We start from the raw sequence: 24,169 nt of genomic DNA, 5'->3' as shown, positions 1-24,169 counted from the left end.
ACTGAACATTGAAGAATAAAACGTATTAACATCGTTCGCTGTACTCATAGTCATATTCATTTACTACTTTAAACATTTTGGAATATAGCCAGACGGTAAGTACTTTTCGCTTATTTTACGATCATTTCATGATTAATTTGTTTAACTTCATGAAAGTTTCTAATTCTGATAAAGCATAGTGATATGTTTTATAATATTGTAATGTGATTTTCTTCAATCAAAAGTATGAAAATCAAGATTTTTAAACAAGTGTTTATCAATTAGACGACTGAATACTGCTATGGCTATATTTTGTGCAAAATTGTGTTGACTAAATTGCAATATGTCACATTTCAATCGACGGTATAGCAGTTCTGTCATTTGACAAATAGTAATGACATCACTAGCTGGTGTTATTTACCCTCCGCGATTTTTCTGTACAATTAAATTAATGCGGTTGTCTTGTATGTTACCTTTATATAGTGCTGCCATACATTCATGGCACTTGATTCGCTTCCTCACCTAAAATGATATAATTTGAATTGTTTTAGTAATTTTAAAATACCAAAAAAATAAAGAATTACCATTCGAACAACATATCCTGCAGTTAAAGCAATTGCATTTTCAGAAAATTCTGAAAGAACAAAATAATTTGGTGGCATTTCCAACCCAATGTCTAACAAATCTTTTTGCAGTTCTTTTTCTCTGTCGATATCAAAATTAGGTAATAAACTCAAAATATCATCCATATCATTGTTATAGCACTCTTCATTTTCCTCAAATCTTCTACTATTTGAGATTGATAGTGTATCGTTGTTTGGCATTGTATCATGATATTTGATTACAGGTGTTCGTGTTGCATGTAGTATTGAAGTTTGGTCCAATTCTTTGACATTTCCACCAGATGATTTTTTTCTGTGATGCATAACCAATTTTTTGTAAGCATCACTGAAATGCTTTGCTGTTGGATTGACACACCAACCTCCACGAGCCCTTATTGCATTGAAAAACAATTCCAAGTGATCCTGAGACAATTTATATGTTAACAAATATTTGAACTGCTCAGGATTTTGAACTATAACATCTTCAAATATTTGTTTAACACTCATGGATGATATAATAATGCCCAAAAATCCAGTTTTTTTAGGATGTTCAATCATCAATCCCTGTCCATGACCCCATGTAAGTGTCGATATATATGCTATAATATTATCTAAAAATATTTTTATGTCTTGATAATTTAATAATTTCATAGGGCTTTTGGATCCATGGCCATAGGGATTTCTTGAGTTGAGTATGTCCAAGGTGTATTTATCAGGTGTCGACACTCCGCTTATCAATTGAACGAAAAATCTACACCAGTTGAGATTGCCACCATGAGCGCTAGCTACCCTCAGAGGGCCGAAATCAATGTGTATGCTATATTTATAAGTTTATAACATAGGTACCTACTACCTACATTGGCCGAAATTGAACTCACCATTACACTATATTACCAGAGGTGTTCCCAATATTTTTTTGAGAGTATACTAAATCATCAAAAACCAAAATATAAACATTTAAAATACATTACAAATATTGTTATTATTGGTTATATAAGAGTAAAGCCGGTAAAGAGCGTGTTAATAATATGTAAACAATTTTAAATAGATTTTTTACAAATCCTCTTTAAATTATACCTTGTCAATCTTTATAAATACTAAAAAATAAAGAGTATGACTTTTTCAGTCATAAATAATTGACGTAAATATGGTAAAATTACCTAATTAAATTAATTTTGTTTTTTCCCTTTTATATGATTTGAGTGTATGCACTATATTTATAATTTTGACATTTTGTAAAAATATTTTGAGAGTTAAAATCGCAAATAAATTGAGACTTGAGAGCATACTCAGTATACCCATATTATTGAAAAAAAATCTTGAGAGTATACGGCGTATATGTAGTATACTCTATGGTAACACCCCTGTATATTACATATTATAATAATTCTTTTAGTGGATACCTTTAATATAATTACACTTCATTTCCTTACTGGCTTACTAGTTCTTATAATCTCTTATAATCTATTACTCAATATTGATAAATTTAAAAAAAAAACAATGCCACTCAAGTGCTTTGTACCTGGTTGTGACACTGGCTTGTTGACTGATCGCAAAAGGTTACAGAATGAAGGAAAAAAATATCCTTCGATATTCCATCCCCCTGAGGTAATAGATAAATAAATCATCATATTAAAAACTAGAAGTGTCTAACTGTTACTTGTTAGTATAACAACAAACCAATTTTATATGTAGATTGTAGATGTTAACTATTAAGTATTTGTTAGTACAGTCTGTTGACTGTTGTAGTATGTGTTTTCAAACGAATATTAAGTTTTAAATACCTTACTGTTGAGGTATTTTTTTTTTTTTTTGATTATTTAATATTCTTTATTTCATTAGTATTTGAAAGCCAAAATTTAGGTTTTCAAATGAGCCAATCTTAATATGGTCTAGTTTTGTAGAACATGGTTGATATTTGGAATAGAAAAATACCAAGAGCAGATAAAACTTTAAGTATTAAAGATGGAGTATGCCAACTTCATTTTACACCTAGTGATATACATACAACTAAAGTATGTATAGATTCAGATGGCAGTGAAATTGTATACCCACTCATTAGACCCAAACTGAAATTTGAAGCAGTCCCTTGCATTCAAAAAAACAAAAAAAAAACAGAAAAACGATTAAAAAAAATTTCAAGAATTGTTTAATGCTTAATAGTAATAAAATATAATATAATAATATAATACCTACCTATATTAATTATTATTGTATTGTTTATTTTAACAATTCACACCACCTCGTTTTAATTTAGACAACAGATATACTCGTTAACACTTGCACATATAAATATTAATATAAATAGTTCAAATTTCATATAAATAATAGGATAAATATTAAATAATACGAAATTTCAAATTAAAACATGGGAAAATTTGAAAATAATCGGCCCTCTAAGGGTAGACAGCGCTCCCTAGCGGAATATACAAGTGGAGTAATAATTTCGTTCATTTCATCAACGGGCGGCGTTTGTGAGTGTCGACACCTGATAAATACACCTTGGAGTATGTCAAACCACTTATCTACAAATCGTATGAATTCAGTTGTTGCTTCACTGTTTTCAAACCCATTGATTTTTAAGTTTCTACAAAAATCTATAGCATCTGCTACACTGGAACTCAAAGTCTGTGCAGCAATATTTACCTTCATAGGAGACTGCTTCCATTCCAAATGCCTTTTTTTTAGTTTGTTACCTGCATGAAGCCCTTCTGATTCTTGAAGCATTACAAGCTTTTCAATGTAAGACCAATCTATTTTTTCATTTTTACAATTATAAATTACTCTCATTGAACTCCACGAATTTCTCACTAGTTTAAGTGCATGGCAAGGATCTATTAAACAATGAATGACCTTAGAAGGATCACTTGGATGTGGAAAATGTGTTTTTAAATGTTGTGATGACAAATCTGCTCCCAAAATATTAGCCATTGTGAAATGGGTAGCTGGTCCATCAAATGTCAAAGAAGGTACTTCAATATCTATAGAAAATAAAAAGTATTTTACATTATGTATTTCAGAATAATAATTTATTTATTCATACCAATTTCAGAAAGTCTGTTTAAAGTTTCTATCACAATATTGGCTTTGTCTTGTCCATTCAGACCTTTGTGAAAGAAGTAAGCCACTGGAACTTTCCAATTTGAATCTATGGCGACCACCAAGATTACTAAGACTTGTGTTGCAGCCATTAATTTAGGGTCATTTGTTGTCAAATCTTTACCAATACTACTTAAACCATGAAAATGTTTACCATCCCACTCTACCTGTTTCTTAATATGCATCTCATCTAACATTAAAGAACAAAATAACCGTTTACCATTACGTATTTATACTCTTCATATTTTGTTTGGAGCGCTATAAATGATTCAGTAGTAAATCCCTCATCAACTTTTACTTCATGATACCATGATCTCAATGTTGTTCTATGAGGTAGACTTGAACCAAATTCAGTTCTCACAAAATCATATGCCTTAGGCGAGTAAAAATTAAGAGTCAGTGCAAAAGCTCTTAATGCTGGTGAAAAACTCTTTTGCCTTCTTGTTTTAAAGCGACTAAACATTTCAGTCATAGCTGTTGGGAAAGTATCCTCAATATATGACGAAACTTTTTCGTGGAGATTACATTTTTTTTTAAGTTCCCTGAGCAATAATTTAATTCTTTTAATTTGTAGTCTCTGGCGTTTACATCGTTTTAATGTTGTTTTAGCCTTAATTTGAAATATGTGTCGATTTTGAGTGGTAATATGTTTTTTTTTCTTTAATGTTGTTGGAGATGTTTCATAACAATGGTCCAAAAATAGGGCACGCCGAGCATTTGACTTGGGTGTTAATTCATTTATATATGTATTAGATGAAGCTATAAGATAAATATAATTAAATTGAGTTTTATTCAAAAAACAAGTACATTTTTTATTTGTAACTTACTAATAACTTTTACATTGATTGACACATCAGGTGTAATTGATTGTGAGGTATTATTAGTATTTATACACGGACAAAACGAGGGAAACTTATTTATTTGTTCTTCAATTTCTACTAATTTATTTGCATAATATTGCTTCGCTTCAATCAGGCTTTTCTTTCTAAGACAGCTATCACATTTCTTTTGATCTTTCATACACTTAATTTTTTAAAAAAAAATACAATTTTAAATTAGTTTTAAAGTTCTAGAATGTTTTTGTCATCGGTTGACTTACTATTTCACATAATTTAAAACTACATATTGTTTTTAGTAATATTTATTATGTGAATTATTATTACTATTTAAAATTTTAAGGCAGAAAAATTGTTATCAATTGGTAACTAAAGAAAAAAGTTATGGTTATAAAATTTACTTGAGAAAATCTTGATGAAGAGTATTCTAATTGAACAGGTGTTTCAACAATATGACATAAACCATTATCTATATTGAATTCCTAAAAAATATTTGAAAAAATGTTGAAAAGAATAACCAAACAAAAACATCAAACTAATTTACCTCTGAATCAAGTGATAAACCAATAGTTTTTGTTGGTGTATTTCCTAATTTAACACTTTTGTTTACAGTAGATTCCATCATATTACTCTCCTTAAAAAGTTATCAAAATAAGAAAATGTAAAAATATTACAGCACTAATTTTCTTACCTGAGAATTTAAAGACTTTACAAAAGATTCTTCTGATGTACTTGGTTGGTTAATGAAACATTCATTAACATTAACAACATCCATTAAAATAATTCCTTAAAGTAAATAATTATTTAAATTATATCAACATTTTTGTATTTAATTATATTTTGCTAAATATCCTACCGGCAAAAGCAGACTAGGCACAGCGTTTATCTTTAGCCTTTTAACATTAACATCAACACCCTCTTGATTAAAGTCATTGTTTAAAAAGTGGTGCTGACATACAAAGTAATTTTTGCCTGGTTCTATATTTAATAAACCTAGGTATAGCACTTATCCATTGCTCTGCTCTTTTCATATCACCAAAAGGAATTCTAAATATATTTTACACATTTAAAATTGTATGATTTTATTTTTTATATTATTGGACTAAAAAAATGAATTTAAATAGTATATGCATTTTGTACATTTGGGTTTTTTAATTGTCAATTGATCATATCATATTTGGTATTAATGCCTCTTAAATACATTTTAATTGTTATTTAATTTATTAAATGTTTTTTATTATTGTTATTATTAAATTAAATAATAAAATTCATCAATTATTTGTCAAACATTATAAACATAAATATTGTATTTTACTTGAACATGCTGAGTCCTTTGACATTTTTCAACTCACAATTTGGAAAACAGCACTTTCGCACCATATTAAACAGAGTTTAAAATCTTATTCTTAATAAAGTTTAATAATTTATAAAGCCTTGGGCTTTTAATTTATGCTTATAAAGAATATTTGGATATAATTAAATAAAACACTTAAGGTGGTACGTATACACCTTCATAAGTAAAATGAAAATGTCATTATATTTCTAGAGTACCTACCTATTGTAGGAACTTTTTATAGAATGTTATCAAACGTAGCCAGCCTAATAGTATTATAATTGCAATGATAACTGGCCTAATTGTATTATAATTGAAATTGAATTGTAATCCCAAAAATAAAATTTTCAGCTATCTGCCAGCTAGGGAGACCCTCCTAGACATAGTAAATCAGTAGATGTACCGATTTCAAAGGCAATGTAATTGGAATTATATTAAACGCACTTGTGGGTTGGTTAAAACTCATGACGATTACCTAGTAAGGCAAAAGAAAAAAAAAACAGTTTCTTTTTTTGAATTATTACATTTATTATTTAAACGAATTTGAACATTTATTATTACAATTAATAATTTAAATTAGTTACATTATTTATTAATTTTCGTCGATAATTGTATCTTAATTATTAAAGTCTTCTATTTTTTATCAAACTGCAACATATCGTAAGTGTTCTGAATAGGACGCTTTATTCATATAAAAAAAATATATCTACAGTTCAGTTTATGAATTTTCTTTTAAAGACCTTTCTATGGTATCTAATATCTATATGATCATCTAAAAACATAATTTAAAAAATAGCGGTATAATGTTTCCATGAATTGTTGATTATTCCATGAAAACGGAATCAATATGGCGCTGTCCATATGGGGGACACATTTTAAGATTCTATGCGCCTTCCATGTATAGAGTTCAGTGATACCGTCAGTTATATTATAATACCTGTTGTCATCGAACGATTCCTCTACCTTAACCCTTTCACTGCTACAGACGCATATAAGCGTCCAGCGAAAACACCTCTGCTGTGCTACAGACGCATATGAGCGTCCTCTACAAATGACTACAATTTAAAATTAATTGGCTATAAATAAATAACAACAAATAGTCCATTCTTATCTATGGACTACAAGGAGTTCATAGCCGTTTTCAGAATTGAATTATCACCAATATCCAGGGAGTTATTAAATGTTATACATTTTGGATCTTTCAGGGGTTCTCAATATTGTCTGTGACTATACCTGTAGCTCTTATACCAATAGTTCTAGCCAATAGCCACACAGAATATTATAGTGCTTCATTTACCTTTTTGTTTTATACCTTTATTTCGTGTTACCCATGTAACGAAAAATATAACAGATAAAATTATACCAAAATAGAATTACATTTATGTAATTATGTACCTAGGTATTTAGTATTTATATATGGTTTTCAATTTGTTTTCAATGTATTGACACACATTATTGTGCCGAACTACGTTCATTTTGTGCTTTGCTTTTTTTATTGTGATTTGTTTCTCTAATATAAATTACCACAATGACTAAAAAGTTAACGGACGAAAAAATAGAACGAGAACTAAATGAATACTATGCTAATTCTGAATCCGAAGATGAAACATACGATATTGATCTAGCTGTTGAAGATTCTGAACCTTGTTTTGGTGAGTGTATTTGATATGTGATGTATGTTTTATAACAAATATATAATTTTTTTTAAATTGTTTAGATCAATCGAGATCAAGTGATGATCATTTTAATTTGATAAATTCTAATAATATTAATAGTGTATATAATTCTAATCAAATGCAATATAGCACACCTACTGAGATTAGCCAATACGATTTACAAGCCTCTGGTAAGTTTTGATTTCATTACAAGTAAATTAATGAATTTTTCATAATTTATTATTCATTTAGGTCTATTACACAATGAACAATATTTATTCAAAGATGTTGATATGATGAAGCTCTTCAAAATTTAGAAACTGATTTCCAAGACTATTGTAAGTGTATATTCTATTTTATGCATACTAAATTACCAAAATATATTATTGTGTGTAATACAAAATTCATTATGTTGTAATACAACATTAGAAAATTTGTCTAATCACAATTGTTTTTTTGTAACATTTTAACATTATTAGTGGGTAAAGTGTGACAAGATGTGTAGTTAGTAAAGGCAAGTTCTGCATAGTTTTGTATTCTGTACTAAAAAGTGTCTAATATGTATAAATATATATATACAAAAAATTAGGCTCTGAAATGAACACAATTACCTAGTTAATTTTAATTTTATTTAAAAATATTTTTTAGTGTCACAGAATGACTCTTTTCAGTCTCCTTCTTCAAGTATTACACAGCAGTCAAGAATAACTTCAGATGCATTTTCATCTAGCATTTGTAGACCCACAAGATCATCTAAAGTTCCTAAAGCAATCAAGACATTAAAATGGAAAAAAAATGCAAACAGTTTTCAACCAAAAATTCATGAATTTAACCCAAACAATGTATGTTACTGTTTGTTTTTTCTAAAAATCCAAAAATTAAATAAAAATGTGTTTTTGCTAATTTCAGAGTGGTGTTCAATGTGAAGAGTTTGGTTTAAATGAAACCTCATCTGTTATTGATTTTTTTGAAGCATTTATTACAAATGATTTGGTGGGGAAAATTGTTTTTGAGACTAACAGGTACGCTAAGGAGCAACCAATTAATTCAGAACATTCAAGAATGGTTTATTGGAAAGATACTAGTATGGAAGAATTGTACATATTTTTAGGAGTAACTATTTTGATGGCTAGAAACAAAAAATTACAAATAAGTGAATATTGGTCAACTAATGACTTATTACATCAAGATATTTTTGGCAAATGTATGAGTAGGGACAGATATTTACTTCTTTTGCGTTGTATTCACTTCTGCGACAATACTCAACAAATCAAAGGAGATAGGCTCTACAAAATTCAAATGGTTTTGACTGAAGTAAGAAAAAACTTCAAAGATGCTATGATTCCTTTTTCAAATCTGGCAATTGATGAGAGTTTACTTTTGTGGAAAGGGCGTTTATCTTTTAAACAGTATATTAAAAGTAAAAGACATAGATTTGGTATCAAGCTCTATATTATATGTGACTGTAAAACTGATTTCATTCTGAACTTCATTGTGTATACAGGAGCTACTGAACACAAAGATCCACTAGAAGACATACTTGGGAAATCTGGTGTAATTGTCAAAGATCTCATGAAGCCATACTTAAACAAAGGTTATTCATTATTTACTGACAATTTTTATACCTCACCTCAATTATCTATGTATTTACATAAAAAAAAAAAACCAACACATGTGGTACTGTGAGAAAAAATCGAAAACTCATGCCAATTATTGAAGGAAAGCTGAAATTAGGTGAACGAGAAGCTCGGTGCACTGACAAACTTTTAGCGATTCATTGGAAGGACCGTCGTGATGTATATATGTTAACATCTATGAATACAAATGAAATGGTTGATACAAAAAAGATAGATAGAAAAACAGGAAAAAAATATCTCAAGCCACAAAGTGTAGTTAGTTATAACAAGAATATGGGTGCAATAGATAAGACTGACATGTTGTTAAGTTCTACCGAATGTGTTAGACGTACATTAAAATGGTACAAAAAACTATTTTTTCATCTTATTGATATGAGTATGCTAAATGCATATTCTATGTATAAAACTGTTACAGGTAAACATGTTTCATTAGCAAACTTCCAACTAACTTTGGTGAATGAAATATTACAAAAATACAAAACAAATATCAAAACCAGTCCAAGTAAAGGGAAAAAAGTCGGCAAGTGGGTACCGCTCTGCTGTACATTAGGGGGTGGGGTAGACCTCGGACTAGGGTAGATTAAATTTGAATGCAATGATAAGTATCATTGTATACGAAAAACGATTCTGAACGGAGATGATTTGTCAGTCTATAATATATTATAATTAAATATTGTCATATATTCTTATATTTTGAAACAAATATTCCGATTTCATAAAAATTTAAAACTCAAACGCTCAAAACATTTTTCCTATAATGACTCTTAAAATTTTCTCTATAGCTTTTTGAAGCAAAACTTATGGAAAATCTTGTATTAAATTTTCTACTCTTAGCTACCTATACAAACAATTTTATGAATTTTGAACTACAAAATAATTTGCAAATATTCATGATTTTGACGAATTTTCGTCAAAATTTGAACTTCAAATGCTAATAAAAAAAAATTGTGCCTATGTATTCTTATAATTTTAATCACTATAATAATAACTTATGAGGATTTTGTATTAAATTTTCAAGTATTTTGATAGGGCCAAAAAGATTTTATCGACACATAAAAAAACAATTTCAGAAAAATTGAAAATTTCAGTTGTCTATAAGTAGCTCAAAAAAAGTCAAAATATTTTGAAAATTAAATCACGTAAAGAAAACGCGAATCTTAATAACTGGTAAAATTTTCAAGTATCTACGACTTATACTTTTTGAATAATAACAAATATTTAAAATCGTTTGAGGATAAATCGTTATCGTTACGCTATTTCGTTAAAATTTAAAATTCAAACGCACTTAAAATTTTTCCTATAATGATGCTTCGAGTTTTCTCTATAGATACTTGAAGGTAAACTTATGGAAAACTTAGTGTTGTATTTTTAATCCTTAGTTATAAACACAAAAAATTTTATGATTTTTCAACTTCAAATAATTTGCAAATATTCATAATTTTGACGAATTTTCGTCAAAATTTGAACTTCAAATGCTAATAAAAAAAAATTGTGCCTATGTATTCTTATAATTTTTTAATCACTATAAGAATAATATATGAGGAACTTTGTATAAAATTTTCAAGTATTTTGATAGGGCCAAAAAAATTTTATCGACCCTTCAAAAAAAATTTTTCAGAAAAATTGAAAATTTCAGTTGTCTATAAATAGCTCAAAAAAACTCAAAATATTTTGAAAATTAAATCAAGTAAATAAAATGCCAATCTAAATAACTGGTAAAATTTTCAAGTATCTACGACTTATACTTTTTGAATTATAACAAATATCAAAAATCGTTTGAGGCTAAACCGTTATTTAACGCGGTTTTGTAAAAATTTAAATTTCAAACACTCATAAAAATTTTTTGTCTGAATCCGGTAGAGTTTTTTTTACAGATATTTGAAGAAAAATGTATGGAGAACCTTGTACCAAATTTTCAAAACTTAGTTATAAAAGAAAAAAATTTTATGATTTTTCAACTTCAAAATTACTTGCAAATTTTCGCGTTTTCGACAGATTTCGTAAAAATTTGAACTATAAACTCTTATAAAAAAAAATTGTGACTAACGATTTTTAATTTTTTTTAGCTAAAAAAAACAACTCATAAGGAACCTTGTATTAAATTTTCAAAACTTTTTGGTCATCCAAAAATTTTTTATCGACACTTTAAAAAAAATTTCTCAAAAAAATCGAAAATTTCAGTGGTCTATAAATAACTCAAAAAAAGTCAAAATTTTTTGAAAATTTAACTATATACAGATACCACTGACATTAACATTTGGTGAAAATTTCAAGTATTTTCAGTGATTAGTTTTTGAATTACAACCATAAAAAAAAATCGATTTGGTCGAAAACTGGTTTTGCGTAAAAATTGCCGTTTTTCCGTCATTTTTTTTTTGTTTTTCTCGATTTTTTTGAAAACTGTTGGAAAATGTTAACTTTTTACCTCTATAATGCACCAAGAATATTCACTTTTACATCGGAAACCACCCCCATTGTTTGAAATTGGAGCATTATTTCGACTAGTTATGCTGTACACAGACACAAAAAAAAAAAAAAACAAAAAAACAAAAAAAAAAACATACATCATTGTAAAATCAATACATTCTTCACTCCGTTCAGAATCTAAAAAGGAATACATCATTTATGTCAAACGACCGTTTAAATGATAGACATTTTCCAGACTTAATCGTGCAAACATCAACTAAAAAACAAAGAAGAAAATGCTTTGTTTGCAGTCATAAAACTGAGGGGAAAAAAAGAACTGATACATTATACCAATGTAATGAGTGTGATGTAGGTTTATGTGTTGCACCATGCTTTAAAACCTACCATACAAAACAAAAGTTTTAATATATAAGACACATGTGAAAACAAAAAATATTATAATATGTATAATAAAAGTTATGTTATGTTATATATTTGTTTTTTTTTTTGTAGTTTTTTCAATCGTTAAATTGTATTGATTTTTGTTTATTTATACATAATATTAGTCATTCACCGTATCATCGTATAGTTTTCGCACATTTTTGGAACCACCGGTCATGAATAAGAAAACCATCTATAACTTGCTAAGTTTTCATTCGATGTCCCGCACTCATAATGTGTGCATCTAAATTATTCTATAATTACTATTTTACTAATATTCAAAATAAATACTTAACCGTTTTTATTGTGAAAAGTGTCAAAAAAACAAGAAATTCAAGTGCTTTTTTTTTAACCAAAAAATCACGGCCCGTCTGGGGCCTAAACCCCAAGGCAAGACTTTCTGTAAGTATCTTAATTAATTCAAACCCATATAACGATAACAGACCGTCTTCCCAGCCGCGTTTCACTTACGTAACAACACCTAATTAAAAATGAACTCTAAATCTAAGACTATCTCCCCAATTAAAATTATCAACCAAAACACCGTACAAAAGATAAAGAATAACAGCCAATTAAGCGAGTCCGACGCGAACGATGTTTTCAATTACGAATGGACTGAAGTCGTCTCTCCCAAATCTCACAAACGATTAAATTCTGATAAACAAAATCATTTATCAAAAGCAATTAAAACCACGACTAACACGCAATTTTCCTCTCATAATAAATTCAGTGTCCTATCTCAAAGTGATTACACGGATATGGAAACTAATGAAACAAACGAAATCATCTCTAAATTACCTCCTCCAATATTTATTAAAACAAAAATCCAAAATTATCAATAATTTTGCGTGAATATAAAAAATATTATAGAACCCACCGACGATTTTACTTGCAAAAGCTCTACTGAATCAATTAAAATAAACACTACATCATCAAATGCATACAGAACCATAATTAAATATCTAAAAGATGCAAAAGCTGAATTTTTTACATATCAATTAAAAGAAAACAAACCTTACCGTATCGTCATTAGAAATCTACATCCTACTACTCCACCAGATTACATAAAAGAAGAACTTGAAAATGAAGGATATCAAGTGAGAAACGTCACAAACGCTCTGCATAGAGTCTCAAAAATAAAACTGCCCCTATTTTTTGTAGACCTAGAACCAGAGCTTCACAATAAAAATATATTCGAGCTTCAAACTATATGCTACACCAAAGTCAAAATCGAAACACCTCGTATCAATAAACTAACACCACAATGCTTAAATTTCCAAAACTACGGCCACACCAGAACTTACTGCAACAACCTTCCGAGATGTGTCCGTTGTGGCGAAAACCACAGAACTGACACATGTACCAAAAGTCGAGACCTCCCTGCCAAATGTGCGTTATGTAACGGAGATCACCCAGCAAATTATCGCGGATGCCTTGTATTCAAAAACCTGCAGCAACTTCGAAAAAAACAATCACCAAGCAAAAGCAACACTGACAAAACTGAAGAAAACACAAATCACAAAAACCCCTCCTTGTACAACCAGTCTCTCAACAGTACCCCACACCCAAATAATTCAAATAACAGCCAAACCTACTCCAAGGCCACTCTACAAAATAAAAATCCTACACACACAAATAATGAACGCCAAAACCAACAAAACGTAAACATGACTACCCAATTGACCTCCTTTTTAAACGAATTCAAATCCCTCATTAACCCATTTATCTCACTTTTAACAACAGTCATCGACAAATTAATGAAAAATGTCAACTGATAATAATCAAACTCCTCCTTTATCAATATTACTCTGGAACGCAAATGGATTAATCCACAACAAAAATGAACTACAACACTTGCTCTACGACAAAAAAATAAATATCGCCCTAATTACAGAAACACACCTAACACCAACGAAACATTTCAACATACCAGGCTATATAACACACCGAACAGATCACCCCGATGATACTGCACACGCTGGTACCGCGATCTTAATATCCACTACGCTATTACACTACGCATTGCCGATATATCAAAAGACCTATATACAAGCTACAAGTATCCAAATAGTACTTAACCATATTCCCATCTCAATATCATCAGTCTACTGCCCTCCTAGTCAAAAAATAACACCACCTCGACTCCAAACATTCCTAAGAACACTTAAAAATTCATTCATTATTGGCGGCGACTTTAATGCAAAGCATACCGCATTTGGATGTAGATCAACTAACCCTAGAGGCCAAATTTTTTACAATGCAATTTTAAATAATCACTTATCCTTCATCTCACCTAGTGCCCCAACCTACTGGCCATCTCATACAAATCGTCACCCAGACATATTAGATTTTTTCCTAACCTCGCTACCAAACCACTTAAATAATAATATAAAAAACCTTGAAGAACTGTCCAGTGACCACTCCCCAGTTCTACTCCTCCTAGGTGGTAAACCAGAAAACGTAAACAACACTCTACACTCTAGTCAAATTAATTTCAATATATTCCAAAAAAAATTAGACAAATATATCTCATTAAATATCCGACTAAAAACTAACACCACGATGACATAGACAGTGCTACACAATCCCTCATTACAACTATCCAAAAAGCAATAACAGATTCAACCTCTTCACCATCAAATACGAATATACCAATAAAACCACACCAATATACTTATTTACCACAGAATTTAAAAGAATTAATTAAAAAAAAACGCCAAGCTAGAAAGATTTGGCATCAAACCCATTACCCGGAGCACAAACATGAATTAAACAAATTAACAAATAAACTAAAAAAAGACCTGCAAACCTTCAAAACCAATCAATTCCACTCATTTTTATCATCACTTACGCCAGTCAATGGTTCCTTATGGAAATCAATAAGAAATAAAACCAAAAGAAAAGACGTTGTCCCCCCCTTAAAAAATCCTAACAACACTCTAGCCATAACCGACAGTGAAAAAGCGAATTTATTCGGCAATCACCTATCAGAAATTTTCCAACCTCACTCGGATACAAATTACAATATAAAAACACACATAGATAATGTCCAAACTTTTCTTAACAGTCCACTACCTATGTCCCTACCAGCCAAACCAATCACACCACAAGAAATAAAATATTATATAACTAAACTACACAACAACAAATCCCCAGGATATGATCTAATTAACAACAAAATACTCAAAAAACTAACAAATAAAACCATCCTTCTTTTGACTCACATATACAACACAATGCTCAGGTTATCATACATTCCCCCAATATGGAAATTCTCAACAATCATATTAATTGCTAAGCCAGAGAAACCAAAGCATTTGGTAACCTCATACCGCCCGATAAGTTTACTACCAACGTTAGGGAAACTTTTCGAAAAATTACTTCTTAACACGTTGATGGACAATCGATCAATTTTACTGCATATGAAGTAATCGTCTATTTGTATCTATATTGGCAATTTAAAATATTACTGCTATAGCAGATTCTAAATACCTTCTAAAAAGTGGCATTACTGTTATGGCAGTAATATTTCCAATGGTTTCTTATGTAAAAAGAAGCTGTATTGCCCATATTAAGCATATTATTGCGCATTTTGGTGGCACTAAAAATTAGTATAGATAATAATTTCAGTTTTATTTATAAGTTCACATAATCACATGGTATTTCCATATGCCAATTTAAAGCATACCTATTGAAAAAAATGGTACTTCCAAGTGTCCGTCAACGTGTTAAAAGAATAACCCCTATTATCAAAGAAAAAAACATCATCCCAAATACTCAATTTGGATTCCGATCATATCACTCGACAATTCACCAAATACATAGAATTACTGACAAAATATCATCAGTAGTATAATTTGGTAGGTTCTGGAGGTTTTACCACCTTCCCACCTCGACTCTAACCCATTGAACAATATACTGCTATATTTAAATACACGCTAAATAATATACATAGAATACTGTACTATAAAATATTATTCGCGGTTGATGTTAAGAGACATTTCTTAGATGTACATATTATAAATATTATCGATAAATGAAAACTAATAGCTTGCACCTGCATACTTAGTACTCTATTGCCAAATCCTTTATTCAATTAACTAATAGCTATGAAAACTAATAGCTTAATAATCGCACGTGTCGCCAGGATGTCGTGGACTTTTAATAGGTATCCTTATTTAAATAAATATCAATAATCACACAATACCTTGCAAAAACCATTATTATTATTGCCGCCACCCATTGAACGATATACTATTATATTTAAATACACGCTAAATAATATACATAATCATATAAATATTCTATAGCTACCTCTTATACTTAGGAAAATCATATACAAAAAATGTAATTAAATTTAGACTTCCTCGCCATTTATATTGAAAGACCCTTTATCATTCACACACCACCTGTACATTAGTGATTGAAAGACATTTCATGCCAAATGATAGTAATAATCACAATAAATGTCTTCTTAATGTGTCCTACCGGTCTCCAGGATGTCGCATACTCTTAATAGACGCCCTACCATTAGGCTAACATATCCGTAATTAAAGAAGAATACATCAGTGAATAACCAATATTAATACCGAACGCACATTAAGCTTAATGTCGCAGGTATTGTCATGTCAATTAAATACCATTTCCCAAATCTTGTACTCACACCTATTCAAATTCGTCTTTATAAATTCTGAAAAGAGTCAAGAGTCCTCCAGTACGTGTTAAACCGTCGTATACGCTTCGTCTTCGAATATTTTCCAGTGTTTAGTTTTTAAATATTATTTTTTTCATTTTAAATATGTTTAAATGCGAACAGTGCCCGTCGGTTTTCACACGTAAAGATAACTTGGTTGTCCACCAAAAAACTCATACCGGTATTCGTTTTCCATGTACTATATGTCAGTCAACATTTACATACAAAACCAGTCTCACCAAACATTTGAAAAATGTTCATGGTATGTATACTTATTTATTTTTATTAATAATTTATATCTATTATTAATTTATATCTAATATTTTTTCCAAGGCATCGCTCCGTCTTATAGCCAGCCTGCATCTCAACCAGTACGACAGAGTGTCATACAGTTCGCGCCTCGCATTGCTCCACAGATCCAGATTGCCCCTCAAATTTTCGTTCCCGATATCCAGGCCGGTCGCTCGAACATGGTGGCCGAAGACGAGATTTGCATGGCAGTTATGGATGAGTTTGAAAATGAGGACGAGATTTGCATGGCAGCAATGGACGAATTTGAAAATGAAAAAGTTCAAGACGATAATACAGGTTAGTTTTATTTTTAATATTTTAGATGGGATATAATTTTCAAAGATTCGTATAAATTTTATTTATATGCTGATCAGATCATTTGATAGATTTAATTTTTAACGATACATAAAACTTTTATACTATTATAGGAAAATTAGTTTTTCTTTAGATTTATTAGGGTTTTTTTTTTTTTGAAGATTCTTACACTACATGTGTAAATGGTAGACGGGTTTCCACTGCAAACACCACCTCGGTAGCTAGGATGAAAAAGGCTCGTATGGACATAGTTAAGACTCCTGGTTTCACAGAAATTTCTTCGTCTGCGAATCGAAAAATCGTGTGGTATTATGTCAAAATATTAACAATGTTCACAATTATCCCGACTTTCTCCGCTCGCTCATGCCTGAGCTTGAAAATGTATTAAAGACATGTCTGAAAAAACACCCGATAAAATTTAATTTGAAACTCGAGGCAGCATACAACCGGCCCAACGTACCAAACTCGTCGGAGAACCGGGCATTCAAGACTTCGGCGGTAGAACTTTTTCCGGATAGTGACATTAGTACGATCATTGAGAGAGCTTTTATAAAGTTGTCGAAGGAGGAGGAAGAATATAAATCACGCGGAAGTGGATTTACATTAGAAAGTATAGATGGGTTATTGCTAAGTATATATAAATATACACCAATGTGCGGTTCATCGTACATATCGTTGCCGGCGTATATTGACAGGAAACGGGCCACCATCAACCCTCAAAACACAGATCAGGAATGTTTCAAGTGGGCGATTTTGGCGAGGCATGTGACGGGGCATGCGGTATACCGTATCGGTGAAAATTATAGAAATCACGAGGATAAGTACAATTTTGAAGGCATCACATTTCCCACACCTCTATCGGACATCGCTAAATTTGAGAAAAATAATAGAAATGTATCTATTAATGTGTATGGGTTGGACAAAAAGTTCCAGCCACCACGTAAATATCCGACGTACGAGGTGTATCCGCTACGTGTCGTTGATGAGGAGAAAGCCAACCACTTTGATTTGTTGTTGGTGACGGACGACGAAAACTCACACTATGTGTATATTTCAAATTTTTCTCGGCTTATTAGATCGCAAAAGACTGGACATGAAGAGAGAGTAGTGTTTTGCAAGAAGTGTTTCACATCATTCGATGACAGGCGGCATAAATACAAGTTGAGCGGACGGGAGGCGTTAACTCAGCATAAGCTTATATGCGGTGCACATAAGCCAATATTACCGGTGATGCCGAAAGAAGGCGAGTGTCTGCGATTTGAAGCATGGAGAAACACTCAGAGACATCCTATAGTAATATATGCGGATTTTGAGACACTGCTAGTTAAGACGGACGAGGTGAAGGGAAAAAATACGAAGATTGTTCACAAACATGAGGCTATGAGCTATGGTCTCATTGTGAAGGCGAGCAATGACGTACCGGCAGAGCTATTAGCGAGATACGAGATACCAACGGAACCAATATTATATCGAGGAAGTGAGAGTCGGCGTGATGTGGCGAGACATTTTGTTGAAACCGTGTCTGAAATAGCATTAAAGACAGAGAAATTATTGAAGACGAATATTCCGATAAATATGTCCGCAGACGACATACAAGTTCATGAAGCAGCGACGCACTGCAATCTATGCAAAATTGAGTTTACCCCACCTTCAGAGGTACTATATCGTAAGACAGCTGACCATTGCCATCTCACAGGAAAATACCGTCAAGCTCTCTGCAATGTATGCAACCAAAAACTACAAACACCCGTTTTTGTACCATGCTACTTCCATAACTTGTCCAACTATGACGCACATCTGATAGTCACAGAACTTGGTTATGACACCCAGACTATTAGAGTGATACCCAACAGTGAGGAAAAATATATTTCGTTTACGAAATATGTGTCAAGTAAATTCCAAATCCGTTTCATAGACACTTTTAGATTCATGGCATCAGGACTATCAACTCTAGCTAAAAATCTTGTAACACCAGGTCTTGAAAACTTTCGTGAAACAGCTAAAGTGTTTACTGGAGACGATATGCCACTTGTAACTCGTAAGGGGGTGTACCCGTATGAGTACACGGATAGTTGGAGCAGGTTGGACGAGACGAGTTTACCGAGCAAGAGGAGTTTTTATAGCACGTTAAACGAGTCGGGAATAAAGGAGGAGGAATACACGCATGCAAAGGAGGTCTGGGACCACTTCGGTTGCAAGACGCTGGGCGAGTATTCGGACTTATATTTGAAAATCGACGTGTTGCTGCTTGCGGACGTCTTTGAAAATTTTCGTGATGTGTGCATAAAGACATACAACCTGGACGCCGCCCACTATTTCACTGCACCCGGCTTAAGTTTTGACGCGATGCTGAAGTTCACAGGACAGAAACTTGAAATGTTATCGGATTATGACATGCTGTTAATGTTCGAGAATGGTCAGTATATTATTTTTAAAAAATGTACATATGATAATAATCTTATTTTGTATAGGTATACGTGGCGGCTTGGTACAAGCGAGTAAGAGGTACGCGAAGGCGAATAACATAAAGACCCCGGGATATGACGAAACGAAGGAGAAATCATGGATTGTATATCAGGACTGTAAGTATATTTTTTCAAATCTTATTATTATTATTATTATTATTATATTTCATACTTATTAATTTTTATAGGTAACAACTTGTACGGATGGGCAATGTCCCAATACATGCCTTATGCTGGGTTCAACTGGGTTGAACCCACATTGAATGGATTGGATGATCTGGACGATACCTCCCCCATAGGGCGAGTATACGAAGTTGATATATCATACCCGAGAAATTTGCACGATCATCATAATGATCTCCCTTTCCTACCTCAGAACAGCGTGCCGCTAGGGTCAAAGGTGAAAAAATTGATGGCGACGTTCGAAAAGAAGAAAAATTATATAATACATTATAGGAGCCTGCAACAAGCGATTAAGAATGGCTTAATAGTTGAAAAAGTAAATACTTATATTTTATAAGATTTTTAACAGAATTTTAAAATTTTTTCTTATTTTTACAGGTACATAGGGTTGGTTTATTTATTATTTACAGGATTCGCTGTGCTGGACATATCTAAAACCAAAATGTATGACTATCATTACAACGTTATGAAGAAACATTATAAAGATAAAATCAAGCTAATGTACACTGACACAGGTAAATATACTTAAACTAATCTCATGTATATAATATATCATTTTTTTTTTCTAGATTCACTAGTGTATCATATCAATACCGATGATTTCTACAAAGACTTGATTGAGAATCCCAACTTGATGGATAGATTAGACACGGCGGACTTGCCTCCTATCCATCCGTGCTACACTACAGCTAGGAAGAAGGTGCCCGGGTTTTTCTCTGATGAAGCAAAAGGACATATAATGACAGAGTTTTGTGCACTACGTGCAAAATCATACGCGTACAACATATATACAGGAGAAGAGGATGTGGTGAGAGAGCAGATCAAGGCAAAGGGTATCAGACAGCATGTGGTTAAAAACCACATGACTCTTGAAGATCATGTTAAGTGTTTGTTTGGAGAAGCTGGCGTGGAGGCGTATAAGGAGAATGTATCTATTCGCTCATTCAAACACAAGTTGATGACGATAAAGACCATGAAGCTGACCTATAACAGTTATGATGACAAAAGAGTGGTACTAGATGATAAAATACATACACTGGCTCACGGTCACTTTCCCTATAAATCATAAATATTTTAAGTATAATAATTTTTAAATATAATAAAAAACTTACTCTATAGAATTTATTTCATTTTGCATGCGTGTATTCCTCCTCCTTTATTCCCGACTCGTTTAACGTGCTATAAAAACTCCTCTTGCTCGGTAAACTCGTCTCGTCCAACCTGCTCCAACTATCCGTGTACTCATACGGGTACACCCCCTTACGAGTTACAAGTGGCATATCGTCTCCAGTAAACACTTTAGCTGTTTCACGAAAGTTTTCAAGACCTGGTGTTACAAGATTTTTAGCTAGAGTTGATAGTCCTGATGCCATGAATCTAAAAGTGTCTATGAAACGGATTTGGAATTTACTTGACACATATTTCGTAAACGAAATATATTTTTCCTCACTGTTGGGTATCACTCTAATAGTCTGGGTGTCATAACCAAGTTCTGTGACTATCAGATGTGCGTCATAGTTGGACAAGTTATGGAAGTAGCATGGTACAAAAACGGGTGTTTGTAGTTTTTGGTTGCATACATTGCAGAGAGCTTGACGGTATTTTCCTGTGAGATGGCAATGGTCAGCTGTCTTACGATATAGTACCTCTGAAGGTGGGGTAAACTCAATTTTGCATAGATTGCAGTGCGTCGCTGCTTCATGAACTTGTATGTCGTCTGCGGACATATTTATCGGAATATTCGTCTTCAATAATTTCTCTGTCTTTAATGCTATTTCAGACACGGTTTCAACAAAATGTCTCGCCACATCACGCCGACTCTCACTTCCTCGATATAATATTGGTTCCGTTGGTATCTCGTATCTCGCTAATAGCTCTGCCGGTACGTCATTGCTCGCCTTCACAATGAGACCATAGCTCATAGCCTCATGTTTGTGAACAATCTTCGTATTTTTTCCCTTCACCTCGTCCGTCTTAACTAGCAGTGTCTCAAAATCCGCATATATTACTATAGGATGTCTCTGAGTGTTTCTCCATGCTTCAAATCGCAGACACTCGCCTTCTTTCGGCATCACCGGTAATATTGGCTTATGTGCACCGCATATAAGCTTATGCTGAGTTAACGCCTCCCGTCCGCTCAACTTGTATTTATGCCGCCTGTCATCGAATGATGTGAAACACTTCTTGCAAAACACTACTCTCTCTTCATGTCCAGTCTTTTGCGATCTAATAAGCCGAGAAAAATTTGAAATATACACATAGTGTGAGTTTTCGTCGTCCGTCACCAACAACAAATCAAAGTGGTTGGCTTTCTCCTCATCAACGACACGTAGCGGATACACCTCGTACGTCGGATATTTACGTGGTGGCTGGAACTTTTTGTCCAACCCATACACATTAATAGATACATTTCTATTATTTTTCTCAAATTTAGCGATGTCCGATAGAGGTGTGGGAAATGTGATGCCTTCAAAATTGTACTTATCCTCGTGATTTCTATAATTTTCACCGATACGGTATACCGCATGCCCCGTCACATGCCTCGCCAAAATCGCCCACTTGAAACATTCCTGATCTGTGTTTTGAGGGTTGATGGTGGCCCGTTTCCTGTCAATATACGCCGGCAACGATATGTACGATGAACCGCACATTGGTGTATATTTATATATACTTAGCAATAACCCATCTATACTTTCTAATGTAAATCCACTTCCGCGTGATTTATATTCTTCCTCCTCCTTCGACAACTTTATAAAAGCTCTCTCAATGATCGTACTAATGTCACTATCCGGAAAAAGTTCTACCGCCGAAGTCTTGAATGCCCGGTTCTCCGACGAGTTTGGTACGTTGGGCCGGTTGTATGCTGCCTCGAGTTTCAAATTAAATTTTATCGGGTGTTTTTTCAGACATGTCTTTAATACATTTTCAAGCTCAGGCATGAGCGAGCGGAGAAAGTCGGGATAATTGTGAACATTGTTAATATTTTTGACATAATACCACACGATTTTTCGATTCGCAGACGAAGAAATTTCTGTGAAACCAGGAGTCTTAACTATGTCCATACGAGCCTTTTTCATCCTAGCTACCGAGGTGGTGTTTGCAGTGGAAACCCGTCTACCATTTACACATGTAGTGTAAGAATCTTCAAAAAAAAAAAAACCCTAATAAATCTAAAGAAAAACTAATTTTCCTATAATAGTATAAAAGTTTTATGTATCGTTAAAAATTAAATCTATCAAATGATCTGATCAGCATATAAATAAAATTTATACGAATCTTTGAAAATTAATCCCATCTAAAATATTAAAAATAAAACTAACCTGTATTATCGTCTTGAACTTTTTCATTTTCAAATTCGTCCATTGCTGCCATGCAAATCTCGTCCTCATTTTCAAACTCATCCATAACTGCCATGCAAATCTCGTCTTCGGCCACCATGTTCGAGCGACCGGCCTGGATATCGGGAACGAAAATTTGAGGGGCAATCTGGATCTGTGGAGCAATGCGAGGCGCGAACTGTATGACACTCTGTCGTACTGGTTGAGATGCAGGCTGGCTATAAGACGGAGCGATGCCTTGGAAAAAATATTAGATATAAATTAATAATAGATATAAATTATTAATAAAAATAAATAAGTATACATACCATGAACATTTTTCAAATGTTTGGTGAGACTGGTTTTGTATGTAAATGTTGACTGACATATAGTACATGGAAAACGAATACCGGTATGAGTTTTTTGGTGGACAACCAAGTTATCTTTACGTGTGAAAACCGACGGGCACTGTTCGCATTTAAACATATTTAAAATGAAAAAATAATATTTAAAAACTAAACACTGGAAAATATTCGAAGACGAAGCGTATACGACGGTTTAACACGTACTGGAGGACTCTTGACTCTTTTCAGAATTTATAAAGACGAATTTGAATAGGTGTGAGTACAAGATTTGGGAAATGGTATTTAATTGACATGACAATACCTGCGACATTAAGCTTAATGTGCGTTCGGTATTAATATTGGTTATTCACTGATGTATTCTTCTTTAATTACGGATATGTTAGCCTAATGGTAGGGCGTCTATTAAGAGTATGCGACATCCTGGAGACCGGTAGGACACATTAAGAAGACATTTATTTGTGATTATTACTATCATTTGGCATGAAATGTCTTTCAATCACTAATGTACAGGTGGTGTGTGAATGATAAAGGGTCTTTCAATATAAATGGCGA

At 32.3% G+C, this 24,169-nt stretch overlaps 4 protein-coding genes and 2 long non-coding RNA genes across 6 annotated transcripts; 5 read left to right on the top strand and 1 right to left on the bottom strand.

Annotated features, from left to right (window-relative positions):
- The first annotated feature begins 565 nt into the window (after nt 1–565).
- On the top strand, nt 566–1,503 carry LOC126550928 (uncharacterized). Its single transcript, XR_007604968.1, has 3 exons — nt 566–703; nt 827–1,161; nt 1,235–1,503. It is a non-coding gene; the product is annotated as an uncharacterized LOC126550928 (long non-coding RNA).
- A 1,571-nt stretch (nt 1,504–3,074) lies between these two features.
- Nucleotides 3,075–4,204, top strand: LOC126550838 (uncharacterized). The gene is made up of 3 exons (XR_007604867.1): nt 3,075–3,323; nt 3,396–3,550; nt 3,634–4,204. It is a non-coding gene; the product is annotated as an uncharacterized LOC126550838 (long non-coding RNA).
- A 3,946-nt stretch (nt 4,205–8,150) lies between these two features.
- On the top strand, nt 8,151–10,106 carry LOC126550886 (piggyBac transposable element-derived protein 4-like). Its single transcript, XM_050203429.1, has 2 exons — nt 8,151–8,346; nt 8,414–10,106. Exon 2 carries the CDS (start codon nt 8,567–8,569, stop codon nt 9,188–9,190), a length of 624 nt encoding a protein of 207 aa, XP_050059386.1. The 5' UTR covers nt 8,151–8,346; nt 8,414–8,566; the 3' UTR covers nt 9,191–10,106.
- LOC126551071 (uncharacterized) lies at nt 9,208–20,321 on the top strand. The gene is given in 9 exon segments (XM_050203823.1): nt 9,208–9,556; nt 12,859–13,085; nt 16,805–16,943; nt 17,015–17,217; nt 17,457–17,598; nt 17,601–19,703; nt 19,759–19,869; nt 19,941–20,234; nt 20,314–20,321. Coding segments are annotated over 9 exon segments (3,576 nt in total).
- A 21-nt stretch (nt 20,322–20,342) lies between these two features.
- Nucleotides 20,343–21,004, top strand: LOC126551070 (uncharacterized). Its single transcript, XM_050203822.1, has 2 exons — nt 20,343–20,450; nt 20,505–21,004. Exons 1-2 carry the CDS (start codon nt 20,378–20,380, stop codon nt 21,002–21,004), a joined length of 573 nt encoding a protein of 190 aa, XP_050059779.1. The 5' UTR covers nt 20,343–20,377.
- A 58-nt stretch (nt 21,005–21,062) lies between these two features.
- On the bottom strand, nt 21,063–23,738 carry LOC114121333 (uncharacterized). The gene is made up of 3 exons (XM_050203821.1): nt 23,582–23,738; nt 23,308–23,510; nt 21,063–23,069 (listed from the first exon to the last, which is right to left on the bottom strand). Exons 1-3 carry the CDS (start codon nt 23,736–23,738, stop codon nt 21,063–21,065), a joined length of 2,367 nt encoding a protein of 788 aa, XP_050059778.1.
- Nucleotides 23,739–24,169: the final 431 nt, after the last annotated feature.

This window comes from Aphis gossypii, chromosome 3 (assembly GCF_020184175.1).
Source record: "Aphis gossypii isolate Hap1 chromosome 3, ASM2018417v2, whole genome shotgun sequence".
Classification (NCBI taxonomy): Eukaryota; Metazoa; Arthropoda; class Insecta; order Hemiptera; family Aphididae; genus Aphis; species Aphis gossypii.
This window is presented reverse-complemented; position numbering and strand designations above follow the sequence as displayed.